At 40.1% G+C, this 24,784-nt stretch overlaps 1 protein-coding gene across 1 annotated transcript in view; it reads left to right on the forward strand.

Moving 5' to 3' along the window:
- The first annotated feature begins 822 nt into the window (after positions 1 to 822).
- Positions 823 to 24,784, forward strand: part of LOC122528297 (inactive dipeptidyl peptidase 10-like) — a 186,286-nt gene continuing 162,324 nt past the window's right edge. Inside the window, exons 1-2 of the mRNA XM_043653267.1 lie at positions 823 to 1,507; positions 3,157 to 3,365. Of these exons, the coding sequence (XP_043509202.1) occupies positions 3,339 to 3,365 (27 nt within the window). The 5' untranslated portion in view covers positions 823 to 1,507; positions 3,157 to 3,338. The remainder of the gene's footprint in view (positions 1,508 to 3,156; positions 3,366 to 24,784) is intronic.

Consider the following 24,784-nt stretch of genomic DNA (forward strand, 5'->3'; position numbering starts at 1 on the left):
TACGCTTACGAATAATATCCGAAGGCCTTTGAAAGTATAAAAGAATAAATAAAATACATACGTGGCAACAGTATCCGGTTCGTATACAAGGTCTACTCTTATATTCGATCCTTGAAAGAGAAAAAAATTAATTTTGTTTTTTACTTTTTAGATATGTACGTACATTCAGCCACTACAATCGAAGCGTATCAGTTTTACATACTTGCTTGTTTGCTTTTCGCATAATCGATATTCATCGATTTATGTCTTTTTATTCTTATATTTTTTCCGTACCTTCGTTAGAACATCCTATACACTAAAGATACATCTGAAAATTCAATAGAAATTTTTTACTTTCTTAATCTATTTTTTTTTACTTTTTAAACAGGGTTAATTAATAAGGTTATTTTAAATAGGATTAGAATTATTTTTTGACGAAACGCGTTTAGTTAGAGACTTATTTGTCTCCTTGTGTTGCATGCGTACTTTTCCATATACTTGCTAATTTGAAAAAAAATTCCACGTTGCAAACTTCACTTCAAATTTTCCTTTTACTTATTACTAGTAATCCCAGCGTCGAATAATTAACAAAGACAATTAACATCGACGTGGAAAGGACATGTCTTTCGGGTATTACCGAACGTTGTTCCACTCGATGCCGGTTCGTTTGCCTCCTTTTCGATTTAGTTGACCGCCAACGTGCCAGTGACTCCTAGCATTCAACAGGTATCTATACAATCGATGTGTGTTTGTGTTCCGTGGTATTCCCCATGGCGGCGTTGTGTTGGTATCAGTGATCTGCGCTTCCCTCGAAGAGACGCTTGCGCCGGTAAAGCAGACTCTCTCCGCGTTCCGTGGCTGTGCGTTATTAGTACGCCGCCGGCCGTCGAACGTGTATGATCTTTTCACTCGTCGTTTCACCAGTCGAACCGTGTTATTTTTGTTTACGCGACCGGTTTTTTCTATGAAACTCGACTTGAAATCAAGCGAGCGACGCGTACTGCTCTTGCTCGCGCGTGTATATCGTACGTGATATTGGCGACGAGCGGCTCGCGGAATTCTCGATCTCGTTCGCAGTTCGATAGCTATCGATACGATTCGATAGATTCGTTAAACCGTCAGTCGAGCACACGCAGAACGTGCGGATTTTCGGAGCTTGATAGTTCGCGTCGGGATGTGCTTGAACTAGTTTGAGGAAGTCGGTCGCGTTCGTCGATTACCTCGCGAATTATAGCTTGTCAATTCGACGTCGTGAAAGCTAACAGCGGAGTCATGTGACGGAGAAAGTGCGTCGTTATTTGGGACATGTTTTTCGGTGATTCGGCACACAGTGAGTTCTACGCATCGGGAATGGTACGCGTCATATAGAAACGATAGAGACATTTCTTGGAAGAGAAATCGTGTCGCGACTCGCCTCGACCGTACGTGTGTGTATACAAATTTATCGAGGAGCGACGAAGTTTGCCAAGCGAGAGTGACCTTTCACGATGTTTAAAAGTTGCATCGGTAACGCGTAGTAGACGTACAGGTACGTTGTTTCTTTCGCCATTTTTTCCATTTCTTTTGCTTAACCTGTCGAGTTCCCGCGTTTACAGCATCCCCTCCACCCCCTACTCTAGGGTTGAATCGGTTATTAAGTTGTCTCTTCTTCCTCTTGGCGTCACTTTCGTCAAGTGTAGACAGGTTTACGCATGCGTGCGAAAAAACGGTTTGAAAGTTAAAAGTAAACTGATTGGTCGACACCGCGGTTCGTTACTCCAAAAGATACAAGTGTGCTAGTTATTTTTATACGAACAGATATAGATAGATTGTACAGATGTTAGCGTACGCTTAGTCAAGTTATTTCTGACAAAGTCATTTTTTGGCGGAAATTAGCGTATTCGCGTATTTTCGATTTTGACTCTTCAATTCGTCAATTCGTCAATTCCGACATTACTAAGTTTTACATTTGATCTTGTCGTTGATCTAGTCGACCTTCTTTTTAAATTCGGACGAGATAAGATAAGATAAAGATGCAAAAGTATTGTTTCGTTCATTATTGTTTCTACAAAATCAACGTATTAACAATTCTTTGCCACGTGGAGCATCAATTATTCATCAACGCGGCGATTGCACGCTTTTTCTCAGCGATGTTACAAAATATATTTCGCGAGAAGGATCGGGCAGATGTTTGCAAAAAGGATCGGTATTTTAAACGCGGGAGTTTCTTGTACGTAGCATTCGCGATACCTTGAGAACTGATTCTCGTTAATTATCGCGGAGTTTAAAGGACGGGCGCGAAGAGACTCTGCGGAGAAAAGAGAGAGAGAGAGAGAAAACGTAGTAATTCAAAAGTTCCGTGATTAATGAAGTAATTCGTTCCGAGTAAGAAGTTGTATTTCATTTCGTCTGACTTTCGCTCTTTTGAAATAATCTCCCCGAGGAAACGAGGAATTATGGAAATCCGGGCAGGGGGATGATTCTCAGACAAATGTCAAAATCTAACGGAAACCGCGTAAAGGGGATTTGTTCGCACGGTTCAAAAGGAGCCATTTAAAAACGTTCGTGTTAACACAGAGTTTTTCTCGATTTCGACAGAAAAACGTTTGCCACTTGCTAGAATCTGAATTCTTAATCCGAGCAGGAATAATCGTCAGTTATCAACAATAGTAGATAAAATAAAATTAAACAAGTTGCAGGGAATTAAATTCATTTTTTTGTTCTTTTTCTTCAATTCGAGATAACACGACAATGGTCAATAAAATTCAAAGAAATAAATACACAAGTTGCAAGTTTCATGGTTACATATAGAGGATTAAATCCCTTGTTTTCTTTCACAAAGATATTTTTTTTTTCAACTCGAAACTTCCAGCCAGCAACAATTATCGCGAGCAAGCAATTCGACTGGCACGATTCTTTCCGAAACAGCAAATGAAATGGAAACGAAAATAGAACGGGCACGCATGTTTCATGCTACGTAGCATTACAGCGAGTTCAATTCCTTCTTTTCGCGTGGCGATAGAAAGATATAAAACGGGGCGAAATATAATTCGAATCTCAAGCACACTAGGCAGCGTTTAAAAGAAAAAAAAGAAAGAAAGAAACGTATCGTTATTAAATTGTATCTCTGACCGTTCGGTAATTTCGTACGTTTTGAGAACGAAGGCAGAGTTGAGTTCGATTCGCGAAGGTTTCTAGATTACGAAACAAAAGTACCATTCCCGAGGAAGTTGCCGGCACGTGCGACCCGATAATAGTCGAGGGGCGAACAGTGAAGGAAGCAGGAAAGTGAAAAAACGAAAGTGCGAAACTGCAATGTGCAAGAAAAAAGGTGAGCGTGCTGCTGTCAGTAAGAAGAACGCAAGAGAAACACGGCAACGATGACGGAAGGCGGGCCGAACATAAGCGTGAGTAACAGATACATAATCTCACTTGACTTCACTTAAGTATTGGTATTCTAGTGTGTGGTGCGTGTTTTTTTTAACTTTGTTAGGGAATTTTTTGCAAAGAAACTATTATACCTCTTGCAGTCAAATTGACAAGGTTCGTTTGTACGTATTTCAACGACGTTTTAAAATATTTTGGGACAGAAGAAAAGTTAAAATTAGTGGCGTTGCATACTCTCAAACATAGTCGCTTTTAAAAAAAGTCGTCTCGACGGTGTCCATGATTCCGGCCATTCCGCTTGTCGGAAATAAAAAAAACGCGAATGTTCCTTAATTAAAGCATAAGTTTGGCTATAGCAGGTGCCAAAACAAAAGAAAAAAGTCGGTAATTAAAAAAGTGGCAATACTTTGAAGTTCGATTATCGATTTCTCCATGTTTTTGTTAGACTTCGGATGCCTAAGAAAAAATATAAAAAATGAAATTTTTTGATTGATTCTGGTTATAGTCACACATGTACTAAATGCGTACTTAAAATTTTGAGCCAATTAGTCGAGTAGATTTTGAGATATCATGGACACCGTTCTGAAAAACATAGTTTCCAAAAAAATGCCTTTAAAGTTTAGTATTGCGATATTAATGACGCTTGTGTGTCGCGTCCTTCAAACAACCATAACTTTGTTAATTTGAGGAGTTCACATGTAAAGTTACAGAGATTTATTTTTGAAACTGTGTCCTCTAAGAATATGCAAAGAAAAAAGAAAAATTGATTTTTTCAAAAGTTCACACTAGAATACCCCCTTAATTTCATACGCTATAGACCGTGTCATGATTTCAAACGCAATTGCCGAAGATTACCAATATCCTCTTATTCATTTTCGACGTATTTCGTCAAACGATCTTGCACAACGATTTGGTAACTCACAACTATTGTAAAGCAATAATTTTTGACATCGCTTTGAGTACACGCGAGTTAAGGAAAGTTTGAGTTACACAATCTAGCGAAGTTGTAATAATTTCATTTCGTTTCGCTGTCGGATTTTTTTATTACTTGATGAACGAGTGAAGAATCAAATTACTAGCGTGCAGTTCAAACTTTCGTTGTATATTGTTATCACATTATCGTCGTTAATTTAATCACTCGGAAATCGTTCCCTTGGAAATCGCTGAATAAACCAAAGTAGTGTCTACTTTAGTATGTACATGCAAGAATTTTCGGTTTGCGGCTAAACTAGTTAATGTTTAATCCCTAGTCGTTGTTAACGTCATTGCACAATTTATAACTTCTGACTTGTGCAGTCTCGCGAATAATAGAAAATACGCCATAACGTTCCTCTATAATATATATCTTTTCATAAAATTCTTTATTATAACATAATGTGATATAGTACATAACATAACAACGAATAATAATGTAATGGTGGCAATATTACTGCAACATTTTAAAATTTATCACAGTAAATAATGAAGGAGGAACCTACAGCTAACGAAACAAACAGGGCATCGTTCTCTGCCTTTATTTTCCTATCTGAACAATTCCGCTGAAATCTTTCCTTTCTTCGCGTTTCTACTCTTTTGCTAAGTCTTCGCTTATGGGTTCCGCCTGTAAGGTCGTTCTTTTTCTGGCTTTTCCCTTTTGTGCGTTTCCTCTTTCTTTTGTCGAATCCTCCTTTCCCGGGGTGTTTCTTTTTTCCCTAAATTCCAGCTCGGCCCTTATCAGTACGCTCTCGTTCCTCTAGCCTCTCTATCTTCTCCCGAGTCCTCGTACATTTCTCTTTTCCCCGTAAAGTCGCCTGTTTTAAAAGCTTGCCTCGTACCAGGCTTCCCCTCCTCTTCCTCCTCGCGACTCACACAAAGATCCAAATTGAATAATTAAAAAAATGAAGCGAGTATGTGTGTATGTGTGTGTGTGCGTGTGTGTGCGCCGGTTCATTCTTCACGTCGCTGGCGGAATTAGCGACAAAGGGGTTGTATTACTTTGAACGAGCGCTGTCCCACTTCCGTTACGTGGAATCAAGTATCTTGGGAAAATATAGTAATTTATTATTCGTGAAAATTAACCTCAATACCCGTCAGGCACGTTTATTCGAGAGACGTCGATGAAAATCAAAGTTCGTAAATTATTTACTTTCCAGGTAAAATAACATCCTGCATACTCTCTGTTATTATTATTGTTTCCTTTCAAACAACGGTTTCAAGACAATTGTGCAGTATCCATCTGTTGAAATTCTCTTTTTCATACGTATTCATCCGTAACTCCACGCGTGTCCCAATTACGTTTCCCTCCTTCACTCCAATATTACAATCCCAGTGTGCGTGTGACACGATGTAATTCCCACTATCTTGCGACACACGTGAAATACACGATCTCGATGAAAAAAAAAATTTCTCTTCTTCGACAAAAACGCTGTGGCGTATCCGACGCGAGTGTTGTCTTGGGATTAATAACAAATAAGTTTTATTCGAGACCGGGCGCAAGACAATGGAAAAGTACCGGGCTTCATTTATCCCATTTTCGCAATTTGCATCTTCGTAACGTTTCAATTAACGAGGTTAAAGAAGAAGAAGAAGAAAAAAAGAAGAATAATGTCGCGCTTATTGCTCGGCAACTTGGGAGCCGCCCGGCGTTTTCATTTAAGAATTTATAGAGGGTGGTGGGTGGCGTTTTAATCTTGGACGACGGTGAACGGTTTTAACCGGAAGTGCGGGCAGGCGGAACGGCTGAAGTGTCTCTTTAACAATTTCACTGGTATTACGCGGATCGTTATACACACTTTTTAGCCTGAACTTACGGCGTTGTTAGATTCAGAAAATGACTTTGAGCGATTCCCCGCCCCTCCTCGTTTGTCTGGCCACCGATCTGTCTGTATTTTTGTTCCAATCCGCGGGAAATTGAAACTGGTGGCGATATTTTCGCTCGATGTTCACCCAAACACTCAAAGAGCGATACTCTCGCGTGATTTACTTTGTTTTTTTATTATTTCCTTCAGCGACGAGCATGTATCTCATTCTTTTTTGGACTCGTCGTTACGTGTTAATCACCTGTGGTCGTTATGTTAATTGTTTTTGTGAGTTTAACGCGGTTGAGCGAAGGGTCGAGTCTGAGTCATTAACATTCTTTATCCATTTATTACGTAGGTCGAGAAGGCTTGTTATCAAAGGCAATTTGCATTTATATTGTTAGAAAGAAACTACTTACTCGCTACTTGTACCGAAGAATTAATTTTGCTTGGTAGATTTTTAAAATAAAACAGCGAGGAAGTAAAAATGACTGAGAGGAGTACTCAATATGTATTAAGTATATATTGCAAATTGCAAGTGTCGGTATTTTCGTATTTGTAAATCTTCTATAAACGACGTTTACGAAACAAAACATTCATGGTGTAACAGTAAACGAACGACAATAATTTGTTTGGGAAAGACATATATAGAGTAAAGAGTACAGTAGGAAAAATTTCGGATCGTCGTTATCTTCCACGTGACTCTAATTGAGCGTCTGAATTCTTCATCTTATCTCTTCGACTTTTTCCAATTCGCTGGTAAAAATAACCGAGCGCATAAACTTTATCGCTCGTCGTGTTATATCCATTAAATTTCGTTTTTTAATTTTAAGAAAATCGCACGACGCAATTTTTACAATGATGGTCGCGATATTCAGCTCGATATTATCGCTATTTGATATCGGTAATTACATTATTAATAATTTTTATACACCTGCTTTTAAAACTATCTCGAGCGTCTGATAAAGGAGTACTAAATTATTTCGATTAAGCGATCAAAGTCGTCTCGAATCGTAGCTCGCGAAACTGATGTTGGCAGCCGCAGATAATATTCGTGAAAGTTTTGAATTTGTTACTTTGTCTTTTACGAATGTCATCAATCAAAATCTGCGTTATCAGTTCCTCTTGGTCGACTGCCATGGCCAGACGTTCATCCTTGTGGTCAGTCTCAGTGATCACTGGTGGTTACTTTGCCGTAGTAAAATCGTTTCAACTCGACTGTCCACTCGCGGGTGGTTCCTTTCTGGCTTCGAAACTATTTTCACGGTTGTCGTTTGCATTTCGCGTCGTTCATTGCAAGAAATAAAGGATGAATTTGAAAGTTTCAGGATATTCTAGGATACTTTTTATTTTTCATCTTCAGTGGTGATTTTAAAATTTTGGACATTTAATTTTGTATTTTACATGCTTCTTTTTTGATAGAAATAAGGTAATAAAATTGAATTAAATTAGATTAAAATTTTATTACCAAGAAATTGGTAATAAAGTTAAATTAAATTTCAACGTTAGACCGGCACAAGATTAGACCGGTATTAAATTAGATTAACATCAGATTAGTATAGATAAGGAAATTGGCTTATTGTAGATTATAAAACAATAAAATTTTCAAATTGCGTCTGTATTTCATATTTTATAAGTTCTTTGTTGATGCGAAGTATTATTTAACTTTTTCACTCTTGAAAAACGACTCTTGCATTGCTTGTTCCAACAAGACTTTTGAGCGAGGCTGTTATACGAGGTGGGATTGGCAGGTACTTGTTTAAAAATTTCATTGCAGCGTCGATATAATTGCAGAGGAATGCCTCTAACAACCGATGAATAAGAAAAACCAATGGTCCACTTTAAAGACGTAGAAAGACGTGATAAAAAGAGGAACGCAGAGACACTGGGAAGAGGAGTTACGGCGGCGTGAAATAACGACGCAAGGACAGGAAAGGGCCGAGTAATTTCAATGATAGCGAGACGATGAAAAAAAAGAGAGAGAACTTTTGCAAAAGAGACAGAAAGAAAGGACAAGGACGCGGGAGTGTTTCGATCGCGAGAAGAAATCGGTGCAAAGTGAAGGGGAAGTGAAAGTAATAAGAATGAGGACGAGGAAAGACTCGTCGAGAAAGAAATTGCAGCAATGTAAAAATACAAACGTGGAACGACTCGAACAGGTTGTTGAAAAAAGATACGCCAGTGAAAATATCGATGAAAGGATCGACAAATACCAGCACGAATGGGAGAAGAAAAACTTGGATATTTATTTGGATCTCGTGGAATATCAGAAATCAAAGGACAGTAGTTGGACGTAGATGGATAAAAGTTGAAACACGAAAGAGAGATTTAAAGAAACATGCGTTTCAATTAGCAATTAGGTACGTGCAGAAATTAGATCTAATTCTAATGTGTTGTGGGCGCGCGCGCACAAACTATAAATGTGCCGTGGGAAAGTTTACGGCGGAAGCACGAAACCGGCGCATCGTAAGTTTGTATCTTCATGCCGATCCGTTACGAACATGTCTAACTTGGCCCGCTGATAATTCAAAAAGTTGATAACCGATAGCCAGCGCTCCCATCAAGGCATTATGAAGCGTTATGGTGCACCCGCAACGACGCTACTCTCGACGTAGAAAGTAGAAGGCAGATAAAACATCGCGTTCCTTGCTGGACCTTCAATTCTTCCAATTTTCTTTTCCCCCGTTTCAGAAAATGCAACACGACGCAAAATCATCGTGTCTTTTATGATAGTTGGCAAAACAGCAACAGAGTGTCTTGCATTGATAGCTCCATTATTGCAAGTTTCTTCGGTGAGAAATTGTAGCATTTTCATTTGTAGCTACAACTATTGGCAATTAAAATTTCTATCGGAGATGTTAAAGTATAAATGAAAAATGGAAAGAAGTATAAATAGAGAAATGAAAAAAACTTTGTGATATAATGGAGCTTCTACACATTTTACGAAAGATCATCTCTTTGAATCTCTAAAAACACACTGTTTTACTAAAATTATTCTACAAAATTGGTCATTTTGACCATTTTGATAATTCCAGTGTCAAATGAAAAATAAAAGTATCGGTTGAAAGAATTTCTGAATAAAAAAAAGCCGATATTTCAATCTCGATCTTCGTTCGAGAAGACAAAAATGGAATGAAAGACAGTACAAACATTGAAATATCTGTACAACCCAACTGTTGATCCAACTTTCAATCTCCAAGAATTAATAAAAAAAAAAAGAAGAAAAAACATAGGAAGAAAAAATAGGACGAAAACTAAAAGATTCGTAGACTGGCAAACGGCAAACAAAAATAAAAGAATTAAAAAAAAAAAAAAAAAAAGAGAAAAGAGAAAAAGCACTTGGTGAGAGTTCAGAGAGGATGGAGAGCACCTTTCCCATCGGTTATCTGGAACGAACGAATTTCGAGGGCTACGAACGAGTCGGTTGTTCATCATAATGCGAGCTCCGCGACAGTCAACAGACGAAACACACGAATCCGTACGGTTTGTCCAGCTATTTAACGGTAAACAGGCCGATTTAGCTTGACCCAACCTATCCTACAAATCCTTATTAGAACGACACTTGGCTAATTGCGTACCAGTTCTATTGTGCAAGAGGGCCACACAGCGCGAAGTACTCTCTCTCTCTCTCTCTCTCGAACTGTTAGCGAGGTTTAGATAAAGCGATAATGAATGGCTCCGAATACTGTTTCGTCCTCTAATGAAAACTCCTGTTGTGTGGAAAACTGGGCCGTTACCGCGCTGTTCCCCTGGTAATTATAATTACGCGTTCACGGGCTCGTTTTCGACGTTTCCACGTCGCAGGCGCTTTGTCGGCTCGTTTTTAACCCGGTTCGCGGAGCTCGGCGAAACGAAGTTAAAAGTCGAAGAACGGATTCTCTAACGGCAACGTTAATCATTCCGTCTTCCCTCCGACTGAATTCCGACCGCTACGCAAATATTCTTTGTCCTTGCTGGAACGCGGATTCTCAAGATTCTCACGGTCGGAAATTCTTACAACGTCGAAATTCCTCGAATTAAGCGCGCGCACTCGCGTCGAATATTTGCGAATTATCTTCGAGGAAGAAACACGCCAGACGGTTTTCTACGGGATGAACCTGACAACGCTTCGCGCTGGAATTGTTTCCTGTTTTATTGGGTTATCGTTTCTACATTTTTGCACAAACGAAAGTTAGAGCAGAGAAAATGTGATATCTTTTGTTCTCACGTCGAATCTTTGCAGATTACCTCGGAGGATAAGATACCACGATTTTGATAGACTTTGGTAGATCTGTGTTAAATATTATTAAATCTGTATAAGTTTTGTATCAAATTTTTCACCTGATTCATTACTTTCTTTTTTTTACTTTTCGCAAATATTAACTTGTTGTTACTTCTAACAATCTAGGATATAAAATACTCCGATTTACATTACAATACGTTACAATACTTCGCTCGCGTATCTTTTTCTGTCGATATTCACGAATAGCAAAAAGCAATAGATTAAATAACAATAAAAAGCAAATAATAGTAAAAGGTAATAAATTAAGAAATTCACAGATTAGCGAATTAATTTGCTCGTAATCATTATTCAGATGGATTTAGCTGTCGAGTTAGCTCGGTCGACTTGCCGGTTTTAAAGTGGAATATCCGACCACGGTCAGCCACGTAGTACAATGATCCAACGTCTGAAGATCGAAAGACAAAGTGCCGCAGTTGTGCAACGCTGGTAAACTTAATTGAAAGTGGGGAGCATTGGAAGAATGGGCAGGGAAATTGCAAACGCTGGCAACACTAACCAGAGATCGTGCTTTGAAAACTCCGGCGTGGAATTCCGATGTGTTCCGTCTTACTTTTCGGTTAATTCAGCAAGAGTGGGAACCGGGTCACCGGTTAACCGAGGCCGGTGAATCCGGGATTAAAATATGTACGGAGTTTCCGTAAAACTCGACTGATTATGAAAAGAAATTTCCATTGTAAATTCTGTTTATCTTAACTCCAGCGAGTTATTCCACTTACGTTCCCTCGTTACCTTGGGAACACCGGCTACGCAGATTATCTCTCACTTCTCCGACCTTTTGTTTGTTTCGTTCTCTGTCTGACTTCTTTTTTTTTTTCGCGGTCCTCACGTCCCACGACACGGCGAATCCCGTGTAATAGACACGTGTGAAAATTACAGCAGGTTCTTTGATCTCTCGATCTTGACTCTCCTCTGACTTTTTTAATCAAATTCAAATTAGACTCATTCCAGTGGCTCTTATCGGTCCATCTTTCTTTTTATACTTTTTTTTGTCGTTCTGCGACACCATTCTGTTTAGAAACTTTTCTAAAAAGAAGCGCAATTTTTAATTGCATCATCTCGATGGGTTGAAATTAGAGTAATGCGAGTGACTGCAACAGAAGTTTTCCAAGGATTTCCCGCACGAAATATTAAGCTTAACAAGTGAAGTTTCGAAACGATTGTTCATAATTTCGAAGAGAATATATATATATATATATAAATTATTTAATAATATATTTATATATAAATTTATATATAATTATATATAATAATATATAAATTTATCCAAGATATATAATTATATATAATTATATATAAATTTATCTAAGATCAGAGACACGTGTAAACACTTTCAAAGCGAGACGCGTCCAAGGAACTCGTCAAAATGGACGTGCCGGCGAATTTGTACAATGAGAGACGGAACGTCGAATTCTTATGCTAAATTCATTCAACAAAGTCAACGCGAAGAAATCCGATATATATCCCGAGAATTTCGGACGAGTCGCTTTGAACAACGCGGGCCAAGAGGAGCCAAGAGGAGCTAGAAGAGGTAGAAGAGATTTCAAGCGTTGGGAGATTCAAATCGTTGGCAAATCTCTGTCTCGGGCAAGTTGAACGCGAGGAACGATTCTCTGAGGCCGAATTTTCGGCGACCGACGCGGGGCAAGAAGTATCAAGTGTTTTTGCTTGCGGAGAATGGCGGAGGGAACCGTTGGTAACAAAGCTGTCATCAACGCGCGGGGCAAGTTGAAATCTCAGGCGTTTCGAGCGTTTGAAGTTAACTCGCGTCACGAGCAGACTTTGTACTTTCATCTTCCTCGAGTTTAACATCTTGTGTAGTTACAACGGCTGACTCTCCTCATGCGCTTTGCCTATGCATCTGACTATTACTCTATTCAGAGTTGAACCAGAGAAAGGGAGGAGGCACAGCCTGTTTACCATCGAAGAAAGGACGAAGAAGAAATATCCGAAATATCATCCGGCCTCCATCGTTGAATTTCCGGACGAAATTGGGAACGATTAGGAGAAACTTAAGAAACGTTGCTCGCTGTCGCTTCCAGCTTGTTACCTGTAATAGTTTTCCACGTTGTAACGGATTCAAAGGGGGACGAGAGAGAGTGGAGCTTTGTTCCGGAAAACGAATTCGAACGGGTAGCGAAATCTCGTCAAGGACAATTACAAAGTGACGGAAGCGGAAAGGAGGAAGCTCGTGGAACGCCGATGGATGAAAGTTCATAGGGGACCAAGTCACCAGTTACCAATAACGCTTGCAGGAAGTCGAAATTGAATGTCTCGCTGCCGAAATGTGTCTTACGTAAAGGGCCTGCACAAGGTTCGTGTTTTGTATGTACAGGGTGATCTGTTCTCGACGGTGTCGTTAGATCGGGATCAATTGAAGATCACCCGGTAATTTTTTCTTCTGTGACGTTAGAATTAATTTTATGTAAGAACTGAATTTTATATTTAATATATTTATAATTTTATATGATATATAACATTTCTGTATAAGATAAACTTTAATCTTATATGAGAAGAGATGATTTCCAAATGGACGTCATATTCAGACACGATCTCTTCAAGAAATTTAATTCTATTGTTACGTTTAATTTCAAGTACAATGTTAAACAGTCGAGATAGAGGATGACGAATAATCCTATTTTACGCGAGAAATTGAACCAAAGACTTTCAACTGAACCAAAGTACCTTGATACTCTCGATTGGAGAAGGAACGGTAGAACGTTCGACGAAAGGCTAATCGGCTAATGTACGAAAAAAAAAAAAAAAAGGATACGCAGTGCTACTTGAGAAGCACCGGGAAAAAAAAGAAAATAGGAGAAAGTTCTTTCCATTACGCGTGCTCTGCGAGGCAGAGCGTAACTTCCTTAAGAAGTTTTGCCTGTAAAACGATAAATAAAACGGACAGCCAGGCGTCCTGTTACTCGCGACCCACCCAGTACGTCCATATATATATATATATATGTGTGTCCGCATATGTACAACGCGGAGTTGGTATTTCTTCGAATTTTGGGGTTCGTCCAAATTGGATCCGGCGTATTTAGCGAAACGACCGTGGCTCCAGAAGGAGTTGGTGGGCGCACGTACACGCAGATAACGAGTGTACGTATAATACATCGCGAACTCACTCTGGGTGCTCTTCCTTCTCTGCAATAACCGCGAGAACGAATAGCCGATCCTGCTGTTTTCTTCTCGCCGACGATTCTCGCGTTCACTTTTCTCCCTCCCGCTCGCTTTCGTAGCTCTCTTTTCACCCCCCCGCTGGTGATCTCCGCCGCCTGGCCACAAAGTAATTCCAAGTTATTCCGTGTATTCCATCGAATTACGCCCTCGCTACACTTTCTCTGTAATAATCCGGTCGAATCGCTTTTGTTGCCGGAACGCCGGCCAAGTAATTCTCGAACGAACGAAGGAACGAAACGGACCGGGAGGTTGGGGAAGAAAGAAGGGATGGGCGAACGACGTTGATGAAGGTCCACGGAATGAAGAGGTTGTTATCGCAGAGATACCTTTGAACAGGTCACTCGAATGATTGTGCCCCCCGTGGATCGATTTGTTTGGCGGAATATTCGGTTTCGCAGAATATTTTTACTGCAGGGATTCTCTATTGTGGTTCGATGGATTTTTGTTTACTCGTGGCCTAGCTATTCTAGTATCACGGCGGGGTTGTATTTTGAAATCGTAATATCGCTGGAACGGAGCTTTACAGGATGTTCTTTGAAACTGTATTTTCTTTTTTCTTTTTTTTTTTCCTTTTCGAAGTTGTATTTTCGAATCATCCGCTACAGAGTGGCGTAGGGTATATCTTTTTCTGTTGTTTCGTTGGGATTTTGCTTTTTAACGCGTAGAAACTTAACTCCGTCTGGTGTTTCTAAATTGCTTGTGTTATTCTATATTTCAAGATAGAATTTGCACAATCACTCAAAGTGGGAACTTTTCTAGTAATAAACCGATCCTTTTGCATCTTTACCACCATCTTCGAAAATACATTCAGTATTGTTTCTAAAATTCCCTAAACAAAGTTTTTAAACTGCCTCGATGATTTTGACAGCCTCTGTTGCTGTATACAAACTTCTTCGTTCTCGAAATTCTCTGCAAACGTCAACTACCTAAATCTGGACTTAAACTCTCGCGGTGTCTGTTCTTCATGTGTTCCTATCTTTGTAGCCGAAGGAGCAAGCACAAAGAGGAAATACTTATTCGCAGATCATGATGGTCGTACGAATGCTGCAAAGGTGGTTGTCACAGCGTTAAGTCGATTCGTACGGATATCGGAAACCGATGGAGAAAAAAATATATTTTCACGGTTTCTTTGTACGGCCGACCTAATTCTACGTTCAGTTCTCGATACTAGGAGAGAAAAAGCGAGCAAGAGAGAGAGAGGTATACTGGAATAGAGTTGCAACAGAGCTGATCGCCGATACTATGCTTATTTGTTCACTCTTGACTGGCGCTGGATGTGTACCGACTGAGGATTATTTCTCATTCTCGAAAATGAATCCTTTCTATTTTCTGCGTCTATCCTTTGACGACGTTTCTTTCTGTTTGCGCGAGCTCGCCGAACGCGCCACCTAATCACCCGACGTTATTTTTCATATTCCCTGTGCGATTACTTCGTCTTCCGTCTCGGTTTTTATTTTATCGAGTTTACCAACCGCTCGTTTCGACCTACATTCTCACTCGCGATCGAACGAATTCGCCATGTTCTTTGTTTCAAAATGAATTCCGTTCTTAGCCGACGATTGGCGCGCAAACGCTTTTAAATTAACGAGTGACGAGTTGATTTTACGAATACACGAGTAGTGTATTACGTCTACGCAACAGTCGTAGGTTCAGAATATATTTTCCACCTCGAACCGGGGAATCCAGTTCCCTTCCGGTGATTTATATAAAAGATTTTTATAACAAAGTGGAAACATTTTGAACGCTTTAAATAGAAAATCCAACGTCCGGGTTTTCCAATAATTTTTACAACGCAGGACCGACACTTTGATATTTTACGTGTATAGAAATTTTCATTGGAAGGTTCAGGATATTTTTTTTAAACTTCAATTATCCTTGGTAATTGATTCGAACATTTGCTCATCGTGTTTAATATATTCATTATATTTGAAATGTTTTTCTCAAACAGAAAGAAGAGAAGAGAGTGAAACAATTGATCGTGCGAATAAGAAAAGTAACATAATCGTCAGCCATCGATACCGTGTACATCTTTCACGCCGTTCACATCTTTCTTTTCCTCCTTTTCAAATCATAACCGAGATCGAGCTACAGTCAGCTACAATAGCGCACGATATGCATCGCGCTTTGGAAGATTCAGACCGAGTCAGCATTTTTCCAAGCTAGCGCTCGCCGCGTCGTAAAATCCCGAGTCCACTTCACTACTTGGCGATCACACAGTATTTAACTTCTGATAGACCAATCGAGCAATTCAGACCTAATAAAATTCAACAACTTAGCTCGACTCGAAAGTGAAACTGAATTGTTACATCGGAACGGGGAGAAGACGAGAGTAAAACGGTGGATCCGTGATAGAATCGTATTAAACGGATAGTGCTCTCCCTCCTCCCCTTGATCGTTGGAAGATTTTCCCTCAGAAAAACAGCGATTCTTTCTCTTTGCTTGTCCGCTTCTCTCAAAAACATCCTGTGTCGACGAAAGCATCCTGTTCATCTTTGAAACTTTCTTCCATTTCTTTTTTCTTTTTCTTCTTTTTTTTTTTTTTTTTGATTTCGCCTGAAAATTATTTCGAAATGTTCGTCGTGGAAATTTAACTAAATACGGAAATACGCACGGGATAAATAAATCCTTAGATGTGTCGTGGTGCCCATTGTAATATCTGAAACAAATCTCTGCATACAGTTCGTGTTTTTTTTTAAATTGTGCACTGTGCAAATCTGCATAACCGCGCTCGTTAACTCGACTTTTTTTGAAAGTGTGAAGAAATGCATCTCGAGAAACAGAAAAAACGAAAGCTTAAAACCTTTCAGATTTTCAGAAAATCTTATTTGTCTCTTGTACAACGTCCCGATCTTCAAGTAGTTTCACGCAGTGCGTCGAGGATTATTTACGATTATTTAAGCTTGGTCAGTTGATTAATTTGTTAAAGATCGGTGTACAAACGACCTAGATTGCAGGTCGTTACTGGGTGCAATTCGAGCGAAACTTTACGGTTGAAGGGGGCAACAGCAGAGGGATGAAATACGTAAAGGGCAATTTTAACTTTCGGCCATGCCGGTAAAGTCGTATTGTCGTTTGCAAGATGTTAGAACACGATAAATTCGCGGGACGGTGAGTTTCGTTGCCGCTTCTTTCCTCCCGCGACCTGGCGGCTGGGAAAGAAAAATGGCTTTCCACCTGTAACATGACGTAAAAGAGCAACTTAATCTCGTAATATCCGCGGCGAACTCGGGCCGGGAATTAATCTTGTGAGTAATTAGCGACCCCTCCGTGGAGAGGGGGGAGACGAAACCGGCCAATGAAACCGCCCTCGGACAGATTACCAATAAACGCGAGATCCGGTTGTTCATGAAAAATCCCGAAAATTCAACGGTGAAATGGAACGGCGAAAATTGCAGCCGGCTACCCTTTGATCATCCGCGCTGTGCATTTTTCAGACAGTTAATTTTTCATCTATTTTGCTTCTTCGTTCGTTCCGAATTGGAGCGTGCGCGGTTCTTCGTTAGCAAAGGTGACTCGGTTTTTTTCCCTCCTTTTCTCTTTTTCAAACAAAATGTTTGCCGAAAATGTCAGAGGGATCTTTCTCCGCTTCGTTTCCGTTCCGAGCCGACGAAAATATACATACTTCGTTCCAACGTTTGAAGCCGGAATCGATTTTTAACAGTTATTGCGTCGCTAGACGGCAAGGAATGTGTTTTTGCGTAGTAATGTATTACCGGGGATCGTTGAAAAAAAATCATGAATGTGAATGTTATTGATATGGATCGGTAATGCAGATTTCTAGAGGAAAGGGACGAAACGATGGACCGAACGAACCGGCGTTGAAAGTTTCGGTTAGAAAGTCCAGTTTATTAACGTTAGTTACATTTTTCTTCGTAGTACGTTCTTCTAAAAATACACATCACACATGAAACACACACACACACGCGCGTACACACAGATCCCTTCTCCTTCAGGGAAGTTCACAATTTCAGTTGCCAAAGTTTGGGAAGCAATTTATCACGTTAATGGATGATTGTCATACATATTTCAAATAGTTCGGAGTTCACGATCGTTCCATATAAATTTTCGCGAGATTTTATTTGCTAGGTCGATTTTACACGCAATACCAGTAGGTTGATCAATCGAACGCGTTATTTGCTGCGAGCGGATGCCTAAATCTCATTAAATATCCGTGGCAACAAGGGAGCATAGGATTATTGACCTCAAAGAAAGAAACAATTCAAAAATATGTATTTAGATCTTTAGCTTTTCGTTCGTCGAACAATTTTCGCGTTTCTTCATTTTTATGTCCATTTAGGAGATTTTCTTCATCCTCATCGCGATTCATCTTCATCCTTTGCGCACACACCCGCGCATTTTCTATTCGAAATTATATTATTTCTCCTACGGCTCGCGTTCGATTTGGATAGATCGGTTTCATTAAATCCGTATCGAACGTACCGAGGGCGATAACATTTTGATTCGTTGTTCGCGTGTAAACGAATGAAATTGAAACAGCTCGGCAAGCTCGAAGCCCGTGATTCGTCGCGAATGGTAGCAAATTTGGCATAAACAATTTCATGAGGATCGGCCATCGCCTGCTGCTCGTCCGTTCGTTTCGAATCCTTTTTAATCACGAACCGCTTCCGCTTCTAATCATATTTTCCCCGCCCGGGCACGAGGGCTGGCGGGGAGGAAATTCCAATAATTGGGTAAAAAAATTTCAAGCTTGGAAAATTTAAATTTAAATTGAAAGGGGGAAAAAGGAGGGACGCAACTTCGAGAAGAATTCGGGATCGAAAATTCGGGATTTAAAATTTAAATGACAAGTTCGTTAAAATTTAGTAGCCTCTTCTCTCTCTTTCGCCGGCGAATTTTTTTCGCTCGGTTCGAACTAATCGAACGACGCTAGGGTTTTCGCGTTGTATCCGCGATGTATCTCTCGTCGCGACAGCGCGCGTACACTCGTTTCCGCGGTTGTGGAAAAAAAAATTCACGCGGAGAATCACGTCGAAGTCGGTGTGGCGCGTTGCCGCGAATCGAGCCCGAGCGAAATGAAACGGAAAGCCAGTTTCCACGAATATTTTCCTCACGCTTGAGCCGCGTACCGCGTCCTCGTTCAGAATTTTTTAACGTCAATAACCTGCTTTAATTAGCAGAGCGGGCGGAGAAGGGACACGAAAATAAATTCGCGATAATAAAGTTAATTAGCGAATTTCCCACCGTGTTTTAAAAACACCGTGCGTCAAATTAACGTTGGTTCAAGATGGCCATGCTGCGTTTAAAGGCCAGCCTTTTCCGCGCACGTGCAAACAGCGCGTTCCAGTAATCACGGGGTAAAAAACGGGGTAATTACAAATTACGGGGAAAAAAATTCATCGAAGACGTGTCGGATGGAACTCTCCGCGCGTCGCGTTTCATTTTCAGAAAAATTTGAATTTCCGTGTGGAACTGAATTTCGCTCAATCGTGGCTACTGGCTGTCGAAGTTTCTTTCTGTTCTTTTTTTTTTTTTTTTTTTTCTATTTGAGAAAGGAATTTATAAATTTCATTTTCCCACGGAAAGGAAGCTTGCTTCTGCGAGCAAATTTTATTGTGCTATGCATTGTTCTCAACTCGTTTTCTCTGGTAGAGTGCGCCCTCTTGTTGATTATTCACTCTGGTTTACTTCAAAATTAACCAACTCAAAATTTAATAAATAATTTCTCCGAGGAAAGATGTTGCTCTACGTTTCGTAAATGTATTTTCACCGCGAAACGATCATCGGGACACACACCCTACGTGTTGTTAACTATCTTCAGAATGAGAGGAAAAAAATTTCCGTTTGAAGCGGAAACGGCGCCGCTCCGATCCGATTTATTCGACCCTCTGCGCGTTCGTTTCATAAAAATATTTGCCCGTAGGAGAACATCCGATTCTTTTTACCTCGCTTCACTTCGCGTCGATTCGATACGATTCGATTAAACACCGGCGCACGCTGGCCGCTTCGTTATTCAAATGCACGGAAAAACAAAGCCGAAGATGATCATTTCTCACCCTCGTATTTCGCCTCTGTGTTCCATCGTTCGATTCGCTAACTAACAAATGTCGCCCGAAACAAAATAAATGTCGTGCGTATCGTTTCTGTTGAACAACGAAACTCTGTCCGGGGCAACACGAAACACACGCGCGTTTTTCATCGAGGTTTTCTAACCTGACGAATAACACTTCAAACAATGAAACGGGCAAGGCGAGTTAAAACGCGCGCGCGTTTGAAAAATTTAAATAGTTCCCCTCTTTTCACGTCGGCTTCGTTTCAAGTCCGCCGAGAGTCGCACAATTAACATTCCTTCGCATAATTATTGTAGAACCACTCGCGTCCCGTACTTCCTTTATTGTTTTTCAACTGTTACGCGTTACTTTTCATCGTTCGAGTCGTTGAGAGAAAAAAAGTACTTGGAGACGAGGTGATCCACGTAATTGAAATAAATCTTTCAAATTATGCGTCTAGCGAAAAAATTGTTAAATAGTACGAAAGGAGGCGTAAAGTATGGCGTGTCAATTTTTCGTGTATGTTTCGAGGGATTTACGAAATTTTCAACGTCATTTCTGTTTTTTTAAATTGAACTATACATTTTTGTTTGTTTTCATCGTAAATCGAAAGAATATTTCGAGTCACTGGAATATATAATATCATCGTTATCACTGACGATGTTATAAATAGTAAATATCTTTGTTTAAATTTATTTATTGGACTCGCCTCTTTGCCAAGGTCTGTAATCCCGATAGAGTTGAACTTAAATTGTATGTAAAACTTATATTTTCAAACTCGTGTATCTTTTTTATCAGTTACAATATCCACAGTTGTATGTACAGTTGTATCCACAGTTGTATATATACAGTTGTATGGAGAAGAGAAAAAAAAACATCAATCATCATGAAAAGTCCTTGAAAAATATATTTTTAGCAGTTAGCCTTTCGAGGCGAAAAATATTTTCCTCATCGTTTTTCAATGAGATATTTAGATGACCTCACTTGTTACAAATGGAACACCCTGTTTAATAAAATTTTCGCAGCCGTGAAACATCATCTTGCAACTCGGCATCGTTGCGTCGTGCGCGTGCATGGAAAAATATTCGCGAAACGATAGAAAAAAAAACGGTTGTTAAATAGTTGTCGGACTCAGCCTCGCCGCGGGAACGTCGTCGTTTCATCGCGGAACGGTTTTAAACGATTCCCGCCGCGATGAAAGTGGGCAACAGTTCGGCTGTAAATAACTCTGTGTGTAACGTTGTCGAAATCTCGCGGAGCGAGATTCGTTTGAAACATTCATTCGCGCGGAGCGTGGCTGAAAAGTGGCAATCGCGTGGCCTTTTACGCTATTGAAATATTTCTGTAAGTTCGTAAAAGGTTCCTCTGTCCTTTTTCTCTCCTCTTCTTTCGTTTTTCCTTCTCTGTTTTTTTCACGTTGGTATTCGCGGTCGTAATTTTCTCGAAAAAAAAAANAAAAAAAAAAAAAAAAAAGGGTTGCGTCCCGATGATAAAACGTCTCGCGAGAAATGGCATGGCCGGGCGTGCACCGCGCGAATTTTCTCTCTCTCCCCTCTGGTTTGAAATATGCGCGATACGTCAAATAGAAAGGGAAAAAACCCGGGTGTTGTGTTGATTCGCGAAACTGCGTTTTCTTTTTTTTTTTCTCCCCCTCCCTCCTCCACCCGGATGCGAGCGGCGAGCGTTTTGTCAAGCGCAAAACGGCGCAAAGTCTATTTGCCAAGTCGGAGCATCTGATAGAGTAATTTCGTTACCTTGTTGTTTGAATTCATGCTCTCGAAAACAGAAAACTTCGCCGTGGGCGGGAAAAGAGTAAACAGCGCAGTGTCTCTCGGCCACTCGAGAATATTAATTACGTCGCAGATTTTACTCCCAAACAGACAGCTGCAACGTGATAAGAATATAAAGTTGAAGCTACGCACGCTTCTGTCGGATATTTTGGTATTTAAATTTCGATTTATTCATCGTCGATCGGTCGTGTCTGTCTTTCGGAATATTTTTGTCACGTATGTGTTCGGAAGAACATATTCCATTTCATCGGAAGTTTAATTGGAAATTGCTGGAAACGTGAAGTAGTATTTGGAGTTGAAGAGTATTTACTCTAGTATTTGGAGAAGGTCAATATCTTCCTGGACCATTTTTCAATACGTAAATTCATTAAAAATAAATTACGAATAGATAATCATCAGGCGACAGCTGCGTTTCAACTAGTTTCGAATTTTCCAGTCGATGAACACTCGCTGAAATTTAACAGCGAAACTACTAGTGTCGGAGTGGTTTCGCAGGGTCATCAAGAATCTACACTCATGATCAGATTTTCATCGTTGTATGAACATTGTTCGGTAACTATTGCCAGGTTGAAATTTCGCTCAAAACGAACCGATAGAAAAGAGGTTAATTTAGGTAATAATTGTTCTTATTGCTCTCTTCTTTTTTTCTCGTCCTCGTTCAATTGCCAATTCAAACATAAAGATCCTCGGCGAAACTGAAACGTCGAAATCTCCGAATGCTGAATTCTCAAATCGTAGACTTAAATAATCCCTAAACTAGAGATTTTCGTTCGAGAACTGGCTCTGTCGCTCCGTGGCGGTGTAAAATTCGTGTAAAATTCACACACACACACACACACACACACACACACACATAGGAGAGAAAATCGGCCAGGAGATTCGCGCATAGTTGATTTGCGTTGCGCGCGGTGAAACTTCTCCTTTCTACGGAGCCTAACCGCGACGATTTAGCGCGCCGAAGGAAACCGAGCGCCGCCGAGCGCTGCACGTTTCGCGTGCGAAACACTGCGCGGACGTACGGACGTGCGATCGCACGCGCGTCTCCGAACACAGCACAGGTGTTTTTTTTTCCCTTTCCTTTCGTTTTTTTTTTTCTCTTTTCTTCGTCTGCGTTCGATCTCGATCGATAGTGAACGATCCAGTGAACGATCCTGTTGAGCGAGGAGTTACGAGAGTCACGACCTGCCAGCCGCGAATTGGATCAACGTGGGAGACATATTGAGCCGCTCGGATGCCGTTTCCAGTCCGCTACCTCCGACACGTGAGCGTTCCACTTCTCTCACTTTCTACGAAAACGCAGCGTTATCCTAGCTGTCGATTTGCTCGTCGTCCTGTATCCTGTGGATACGATCGATTCAACGGGGCCAATCGATTTAATGGGGACAGTCCCGGTGTGTACTCGCGGTGCTCGAGACTGGCTAGAACAGATTTAATCCTGTCACTTTGCGGACGTTCGCAGGCAGAAGTATACTACGTTCGTCTACGCTCGCGGCGTGGTTTCGCAAGTCGGACGTTTTTATCGCCGCTATTTGGGGCCACGTAATCGCAATTTGAGAAACCATTGTTACCGGTTACGCGAATAAACAGGAAGACTACTAGTGTGAAGTGCCCGTTGTTGGGGAATTTTTTTTGCAAAGAGACTATTATACCGTTTGCAGTCAAATTGACAAGGTCTATTTGTACGTATTTCAACGACGTTTACAAAATTTTTTTGGAACAAGAGAAAGTTCAGATTAGTGGCGCTGCATACTCTCAAACATAGTCGCTTTTAAGAATGATCGTCTCACGGTGTTGGTGATTCCGACCATTCTGCTTGAAATAAAATAAACAGTGAAAGTTGCTTAATTGGTATGAATTTGGCTGTAGCAGGTACTAAGAAACGAAAGAAGAAAGTCGCGAATTAAAAAAAGTGGCGATACTTTGAAATTCGATTATCGATTTTTCCATGTTTTTGTTAAACTTCAGAGGCGCAAAAAAATATGAAAAATAAAAATTTTGAGTCAATTGATCAAGTAGATTTTGAAGTATCATGGAAACTATGTTCTGAAAAACATAGTTTCCAAAAAAAAATGCCTTTAAAGTTTAGTATTGCGGTGACAATGACGCTGGTCAACGCGTCCTTTAAACAATCATAAACTTTGTTAATTTGAGGAGTTCACATGTAAGGTGACAGAGATTTATTTTTGAAACTATGTCCTTTAAGAATATGCAAAAAAAAAAAAAAGAAAATCGATTTTTAAATATAAACTAGCTGTATAAATATTTTACAAGCTATTTTACACAAAGGTAGCGATACGCGACGATTATTTATACCCTGCGACAAGAGCATGAAAATTTATAACCTTGCTCGATCGCAGATTTTTGGAGGTTTCGTGTGGCGCCTTTGCCGCGCATGCCCGCTGAATCGGAAGGAATTGAACTTTAAATGTTACGAGCAAACGAAACGCGTTTTCTCCTTCTTTCGTTCTTTCTTTTTTTCCTTGAAATATACAGTGACATTAATGTCCTCTGCGACACGTTTCATTCGTGTTAAAAGATAACGCGACGATGAATCACGAACGAAAATACTTGGAGGTTACGTGCAATACGACGAGAATTGCACGCCATCGGACCAATCGTTCGAGAAGATAGTCGTGAGATTCGAAGCTGCACGGGATAAAAACTCACTTTGATCTTGCTAGAGATCTGTTTGAGTACGAACGCGTTTTGCTGGACGATTCGACGATTTCGAGTCCCCCGAGTTTGAATTTTCCCTTGTTTCTGGAATGACTGCGAATTTGTTGAGCATCGCCGTTATTGAGTATCGATTCCTCGGAACCTTTACCAATTCTCAGCTAACGCAAACACGCTCGTAGCTACCCATCTACCCAGCTACCCATCTCGTTTCGTTTCGTATCGTTTCCCGTTGTTGTTTATTAACATTTGGCGATGAACTTTTCGATATCTCCTAGACGATAGTTTATTGTCTAGGAAGAGCTACGCTTACGGTATTGTTAGTAACTGCGTGAGAATTTCATTTACACATCAGTCATCTTGGACCTAGTTAATTAATGCGTCTACGTACGATGAAAATTAATAAAAATCATCGATAGGTCCACGACCTCACGATTTAATTAGCATAAAATTCTTTCGCTGTATAGCAAAGTATTTAGATACTCTCGTTGAAATTACGTACGTATGACGAATATTTTCTTTAAGAAAAATTGAAACGAGACGTTTTCTTTTACGAAATACAGTTCGTATTGAGAATATTGTTCTTAAAACTATAGTCATTGTTGAAATTCTTTAAATATAATGATAATTAATAAAAGTGTTAAAAAAAAAATAACAGTGGTCCTCTTAGCTACCACTTTTAATAATAAAATTTTGAAAAATGCGAATAATACACGAATTTTAAATTTACAC

This window comes from Frieseomelitta varia, unplaced genomic scaffold (assembly GCF_011392965.1).
Source record: "Frieseomelitta varia isolate USP_RPSP 00005682 unplaced genomic scaffold, Fvar_1.2 scaffold_248, whole genome shotgun sequence".
Taxonomy (NCBI): Eukaryota; Metazoa; Arthropoda; class Insecta; order Hymenoptera; family Apidae; genus Frieseomelitta; species Frieseomelitta varia.